The sequence below is a fragment of the Bombina bombina genome, chromosome 9 (assembly GCF_027579735.1).
Source record: "Bombina bombina isolate aBomBom1 chromosome 9, aBomBom1.pri, whole genome shotgun sequence".
Classification (NCBI taxonomy): domain Eukaryota; kingdom Metazoa; phylum Chordata; class Amphibia; order Anura; family Bombinatoridae; genus Bombina; species Bombina bombina.
Genome location: NC_069507.1, coordinates 261,001,333 through 261,009,076, shown reverse-complemented (window position 1 = coordinate 261,009,076; position 7,744 = coordinate 261,001,333). Strand labels below are relative to the sequence as shown.

The 7,744-nt window shown below is 44.3% G+C and overlaps 1 protein-coding gene across 1 annotated transcript in view; it reads right to left on the bottom strand.

Annotated features, from left to right (window-relative positions):
* Positions 1 to 3,300: 3,300 nt before the first annotated feature.
* The window catches only part of KEL (Kell metallo-endopeptidase (Kell blood group)), a 74,608-nt gene continuing 70,164 nt past the window's right edge, over positions 3,301 to 7,744 (bottom strand). Inside the window, exon 14 of the mRNA XM_053691816.1 lies at positions 3,301 to 4,195. Coding sequence (XP_053547791.1) covers positions 4,016 to 4,195 — 180 coding nt within the window. The 3' untranslated portion in view covers positions 3,301 to 4,015. The remainder of the gene's footprint in view (positions 4,196 to 7,744) is intronic.

The window sequence follows — 7,744 nt, the reverse complement described above, 5'->3', positions numbered from 1 at the left end:
TTTCAGCGGGTTGGACCAAAACTTCTTCGGTACGAGCTGGCGTTTGGGCACCGGTCCTTTTCTCCTCTTGGAGATTCGGTACAGGAGCTCGCCCTCCCACTGGAACCGTTCGTGTCCAGGGCCCTGGGTATCAGCACCTACTCGGTCTCAGTAAGGGGTTAGAGTCGGGTCGCTCAAGGTCTCTTTGGCGAAGTCGGAAGGGGTTGCCCAGGAGGGGGTGTTGGCAAGTTCGGGTTTAGTGGGGATGGTTAGTCGGGGTAAGGTAGGAGTCGGGGCAGTAGGTCTTACCTGGGTCCCCAGAGTTGGTGAGGTGGCTTGGCATCTGGCCTGCTGGTGGGTAGTCACAGGGCAGGTGTCCAGAGAGGTATTCCCCAAAAAGGCAGAGACAAGGTGGCCGAGGTCGTTTCCCAACAGGACCTCGGCAGGGATGTTTTGCATAACCCCCACTTCTACATTGCGGGCGTCGGTTTTCCAGTCCAAATGGATCCAGGCGGTAGGAACCCTCAGAACAGCACCTCCCACTACCCCTACAGCGAGGGTCTGTCCAGTGCTGCCAGAGGGGGGAACAAGGTGAGGCTGAATCAAAGAGATGGTGGCCCCTGTATCTCTCATTCCTTGAGCTGCCTGCCCGTTAACCCAGACATCTTGCCGATGTTGGTGTCGGTTGTCTTGGCCAATGGAGCTGACGTGGTGCAAGACACCCACTTCTTCTCCTGTCCACTCAGCATAGGTGTCAGAGCTTGCTGTTTGTGCACAATGGGCAGCGGCCTGGTAGGTGCGGGCTTGAGGAGTCCCCTTCAGAGTTGTTACAGGGTTCCTTGGCAGCTGGGCTGGGGGGTTTCTTTGTCTGGTTGGGCAGTTCTGTACCACACGGCTGGGGTGTCCACACCCATAACACCCCCGGGAATTGCTGCCTCCAGCTTGGTACACAGGGGATGGTCGGGTCGAGGGCTGCCTAAAAACTGTTGGTGGTAGCGCTGGGGCTGGAGCGAAGCGGGTTGCTGGCCGGGGGGTCTGTGGCCACCTGGCGCCGGGCATCCACATACCGATCGGCCTGGGCGGCGGCTAGGTCAGCTGTTCTGGGTCCCTTGTCTTTTACCCAGTCCCTTATCTCTGCTGGGGAGCAGTTGTAGAACTGCTCCAGGAGGATGAGTTGAACAGCTTCATCTAGGGTGGTGATGTGGCACCCAGTAACCCAGGAGTTCAAGGATCTAGCTAAGCGGTGGGCAAACTCGGTATACGGCTGCTCCTCTTGTCTTTGTAGTCCCCTGAAGTTTAGCCAGTGAGCCTCCAGATTGAGTCCATACCAAGCAAGGAAGCGCTTCTTTACCCGGTCATAGTTGCCTTGATCTTCAGAGGGGACAGTGTGGAAAGCTTCCAGGGCCCTACCGGATAGTTTTCCAATTAAGATAGTAACCCTATCGGCATTAGTGACCCCATGCATCTGGCACTAGGTCTCGAACAGCTGTAGGTAGTGGTCAATATCCTCGCTCCCATCATCCTGGAAACTTCGGAAAGCCCCATGGGGTAGTTTTTTGGGCCAGGAAGGCAGGTCCACGGGAATCCAGCATGACCCCCCTATAGACTTCTGAAGCTCCAACATGTGTATCTTGTTGGCTTCAGTCACTATCCAAGTAATGATCTCCTCGGGGGGGTTAGGTCCATAGACAGCCAGTTGCCACTGTACCTGCCGCTGCTTGTTGGATGTTGTAGTCCCTTGAGTGGAGGTTGTACTGGGTTGTCCTCCACTTTGGTCACTGTCCGACCCACCATCCTGTTCGCTAGCCCAATCGTCCTCCATCAGTTCAGCTACGAGCATTGCCTTTGTCTTGTTGCCGGCGATTTTCCCTCTGGTCTGCAGCAATGTTCTCAATTCTTCTTTCTGGAGCCCATGGTACTGCTCCATCCGGCAAGATCTTCAGTTGGTGGTTTGGACGCTCCAGGTAGACGGAAGCATCCCACCGCTGCCAACTAATGTGACGGACTTCCCGCTACCCCGACTGGGTAGCACCACCAAACCGGGTCCTTCCTCTGTCTGGAACAAGTGGCTATGTAGCCCAGGAAAGTGATTTCTATGTAGCTCAGAAAAGTGATTCTAGCTGGAGCCCACCTAAATGACAAGACAGACTAGCATTCAGGTGAAAATAAACAGCTTTATTGCACAGAAAACACAGCTTTTATACATTTCCAACAGATGGGGGTAGTTACTACACAAATATAAACAAATATTATACAATGAGACAAACATCAGACAATGGTTAGTTAAACAGATTCTAATCACATCCTGACTTACAAAAGGACAGTGGATGACTCATACAATAACAGAAAGACACTGCACACCTAGACTAGATAACATTGTTATCTAGTCTAGGTATGAAGGTTATAGGGGCTAGGGGTTTACTGCACAGAAAACACAGCTTTTATACATTTCCAACAAATGTGTTGGTTACTACACAAATTGAAACAAATATTAGACAATGAGACAAACATCAGGCAATGGTTAGTTAAACAGATTATAATCACATCGTGACTTACAAAAGGACAATGGATGACTCATACAATAACAGAAAAACACTTCACACCTAGACTAGCTAACAACAGGGGGAAGTTTATAGGGGGTAGGGGTTTAACCCTTGCAGCCTGGTATCCGTGACAAGGCTGCTTCTTGGGTGGTAACTAGCCATAGAGCAAGCTATTATGCTATTGTTCTTTCCCAGGTTGAGCGCTTCTCTCTTTTTAATTATGCAAACTTGCAAAAGTTGTCAGATGGTTGATAAATATCCCTCTCTGTCTTTATACAGATGATTGCATAGCACACATCTTTTGTTATACAGATATATGTCCAGTAGATTTTAGTACTATGAAAAGCAAAGTAAATTGTGTTCCAACCTCAGTATACTGTATCACGACTTGAGCTGTAAGATAAAACAGAACTAATCTTTAAAAACAACTCATGACTTGATCTGTAACCTCAGACATATATTAGAGGCTAAATTTAAAAGACAGAATCGTCTGTACACCAGCAAAACTCGATCACACCTCCTTTATAATTAGTGCCATTTCCTTTATCTCTATAATCCATTGTTCAACTGCAGAATCTACTCTTTGCCATAACACCCTTTAACTGAATGCATCCACCATGGAACCCTGCTAAATAGGAGTACCCCCTGCCCACACTCCACAGTGAAGCTCACCCCTCGCATTGCCCAACCCATGAATCCAAAAATCTTCAACTCTTTATGTATATCATCAAAACAAGTAATTACAACCCTACCCATAATGACCCCCAACCAATAATCTAATAATTCCCACCTTTTATTAGATGCCAAGAAATACATTAGAAGATCTAATTGCATATGTCTCCACAAGAAATAGAAGTATATCTAATTGGAAAATATCAGTGAGCCTTTTTTTGGTTGGTAACATAATAGCAAAAATACATTCTGGAATTAGTCATTAGGGTGACCACTAACATTTTTTATAAATAGGCTTATTTAGCCCAAACCTCCAATTTATTTACAATTTTCTATAAATTTTCCAGCTACGTCTGTTCTTACTTTTTTGTACCTCTAGGACATTATAGTTCAGCTCTCCTTTCTTTTTGTGTCCTTTGCTTTATAAGTTTCCCAGAGACCTGCATGTCCTGCTATATGATTCTTAGGACTTTTTATGTGCCCAGTTTTATAAGTCCCTCAAAACTGTGCATGACTTGTTCTGTGAGGTCTCTAACACTAGGTATGCTGCACCCATGTGTACCAGAGGCTCTCAGCTACATGTGTACAGACAGAGCCATATGTACCATTCTATATTAGTATCCAGTCCTCCTATATACATTATGACACTACGATCCCAGACTTCAGTTGTTCCTATTAAACCATTAGCCTTGATCCTCATTTCATTTCCTCCCTCACCTTTCCCTTTCAGTTTATTTCTGTATCTGCATCTTATGCTCCATCAGGTTCCTTCCTTTATTTTCACTTTACTTTGCATCCCGAGCATGCCATGCAACACTGGTTCATGACCACAATTTGCATTTGGGTTGTGGGTTCATAGCAGCTTTTGTTCCACACTGGAAAGTGTAAGAGAATTCATGGTCATTGCTCACTGCTCCATTAACACGCAATGCTGGGGGGCTGTGCGGATTTGTTTCCAGGTGGGACATCAGGTCTTCTGGACTTAGAATCCCACACATTATCTAAAATACACAAGAGGCACAGGTGACTTTACCTTCCTACTGTGCACCAATCACAAACATATGTACAATAATAAATAACTGATTTATTTGCTTTGTTTCAGTTTTGGTTTGTTAAGTGCAGATGTTAAATTGAATCTAAAATATCAAAACTATTTTAATCTATTTATAGTCCAACATAGGGGTCTTTCCAATCTTTCACTTTTTTTTGTTAACAAGGTGATTACAATATTTTTGAATCAAACACAGCCAACACTGGGGTCAATCACAATCCTTCTGGCAGACATGATACGCTGCAGCGTATCATGTCTGCCAGACATCGCTGAATGCGGACAGCATACGCTATCGGCATTCAGCATTGCACAAGCAGTTCCAGTTCTTGTGCAATTCCGCCCCCTGCAGATTTGCGGCCGCTATCAGGGGTGTCAATCAACTTGATCATATTCAATCAGTTTGATTTCTGTACGCCGCTCAGAGGCAGCGGATCCAGTTAAGTAGCAGCGCTCTTAAGACCGCTGCTTCTTAACTGTTGTTTCCGGTGAGCCTGAAAGCTCGCGCGGAAACAGAGGTATTTGGCCCCATTCAGGGCATAGTAAATCGGCCCCTTTATCTCCATTTGCAAAATAGAAAAAAAGTTGTTGCACTCAAGAAACATCTTAAAAAAAAGAAAAACCCCTTCATTTCAATGGTCCTTAAAAACAAACATACACCTCAGAGTTCCATAATTCATCTTAGGCATTTCATGCCCTAATGTGGCGTTTACTCATAGATAAAGCTTTTTCCAATTTTAAGTTTCGTGAGTGCGACAAGTTTTTTCTTTTTTGCATAAGTAGGTGTTATGTCCACTGCAGTTGTGGAGTCTACAGTGTGTAGTCTGAGAGTCATGCCTGCCGCACATCTATACATTATCAATTTGGAGCCTGAGAGTCATGCCCGCCGCACATCTATAAATACATTATCAGTTTGGAGTCTGAGAGTCATGCCTGCCGCACATCTATAAATACATTATCAGTTTGGAGTCTGAGAGTCATGCCCGTCGCACATCTATAAATACATTATCAGTGTGGAGTCTGAGACTCATGCCCGTCGCACATCTATAAATACATTATCAGTTTGGAGTCTGAGAGTCATGCCCGCCGCACATCTATAAATACATTATCAGTTTGGAGTCTGAGAGTCATGCCTGCCGCACATCTATAAATACATTATCAGTTTGGAGTCTGAGAGTCATGCCCGCCGCACATCTATAAATACATTATCAGTGTGAAGTCTGAGAGTCATGCCCGTCGCACATCTATAAATACATTATCAGTTTGGAGTCTGAGAGTCATGCCCGCCGCACATCTATAAATACATTATCAGTTTGGAGTCTGAGAGTCATGCCCGCCGCACATCTATAAATACATTATCAGTTTGGAGTCTGAGAGTCATGCCCGCCGCACATCTATAAATACATTATCAGTTTGGAGTCTGAGAGTCATGCCCGCCGCACATTTATAAATACATTATCAGTTTGGAGTCTGAGAGTCATGCCCGCCGCACATCTATAAATACATTATCAGTGTGAAGTCTGAGAGTCATGCCCGTCGCACATCTATAAATACATTATCAGTTTGGAGTCTAAGAGTCATGACCGCCGCACATCTATAAATACATTATCAGTGTGAAGTCTGAGAGTCATGCCCGTCGCACATCTATAAATACATTATCAGTGTGAAGTCTGAGAGTCATGCCCGTCGCACATCTATAAATACATTATCAGTTTGGAGTCTGAGAGTCATGCCCGTCGCACATCTATAAATACATTATATATTCTGTATATGGCAGATTATTTGTGATGTTATGCTCAGATCAAATAGCCCTTTATGTACAATGAGTTTTATGCTTCTTTACACTGAGAACCAGGACAACTTCACATTAAATACCTGAAGAATTAGTGATTATTTTACAAGATGTCCTTTTACTTTAATAATCCCAAAACTTGTAACGTGTTAAAAAAAGCATTGAGATGTTTAAAGACCGCTGCTCAATAACCTGTCCATTTGCTCTGAGGTTGCGGACAGAAATCAACCCGATCGAATACGATTTGGTTGATTTACACCCCTTGCTAGCGGACGTGAATCTGCAGGGGGCGGCATTGCACCAGCAGTTCATAAGAACGCAATGATAAATGCAGACAGCGTATGTTGTCAGCATTTACCGATGTGCGGGCGGACATGATACACTACATTGTATCATGTCCACTCGCACATTAATAAATATAGCCCATTATGTAGTTTCTTCTACAGGGCAACACAAATGAAAAATTGTGAGAAGGAAACAGTCATTAAAATGTTTTTTATTTTTTATTTATTATTATTATTATTATTATTTATTCATGGCTAATTATAGGGAGGGGGCTTTTGCCAAGAAAAAACTTCCATTAAAGGGACAGTAAAGCCAAAATGTAACTCTCATGATTTAGATACAACATACAATTTTAAAGAACTTTCCAATTTACTACTACTATATATTTTTCTTTGTTCCCTTGGTATCCTTTGTTGAAAAACATTACTATTTAGGCTCAGGAGAAGAAATGCACTGATGAGAGTTACCTGGTAATTTTCACCTTCACATATATGCCTCTTGTCATTGGCTCACCTGATGGCCTCTATTTATCATAGTCTGGCGGACCTGATCCGACAGTGCGGATCAGGTCCGCCAGATCTCTTTGAATACGGCGAGCAATACACTCGCCTTTTTCAGCATTGCACCAGCAGCTCACAAGACCTGCTGGTGCAACGCGGGCCCCTGCAGACTTGCGGCCAATGGGCCGCCAGCAGGGGTTGTCAATCAACCCGATCATACTCGATCGGGTTGATTTCCAGCGATGTCTGTCCGCTTGCTCAGAGCAGGCGGACAGGTTATGGAGCAGCGAAACATGGGGCATCAAGGCTCGCCAGAAACATGAGGCATTTGGAGCTTGATAGATAGGCCCCGATGTGTCCAGGCTCCCAGCAGAGTATAGCTGCTTCATTCAATAAAGGAAGCAGATTTGATAATATAAGTAAATTAGAAAGTTGCTTATAATTTCATGCTCTATCTGAATCATGAATAAAACAAGCTTGGGTTTCATGTCCCTTTAATTACACTGACACCATAAAGGTTGTTAGTTAGTGTGGTGCTTGGAGTCCATTTCAATATCAAAAGTTAACCATAGCCATAACTTTAACCTTTATCTTAACCTTAAAGGGACAGTCTACTCCAGAATTTGTATTGTTTAAAAATATACGCCTAGATTTGGAGTTTTGTCGGTAAAGACCTGCGGTGCTAACGAGCCTTTTATTTTTCCAGTGCACCCTTAAGACGAGTTGTCTGAATGGCTGTGGCTTTTCTGAGGCTAACGCAGCCATTCAGACAACTCGTAAGGTATTACAAGTTGTCTGAATGGCTGCGTTAGCCTCAGAAAAGTGAGCATTGAGCAAAATTTAGCTCCACTTCAACCCTCAATACCAGCATTGCTTACGGTAGCGGTAAGATGGAAAAACGTGCTTGTGCACGATTTCCCCATAG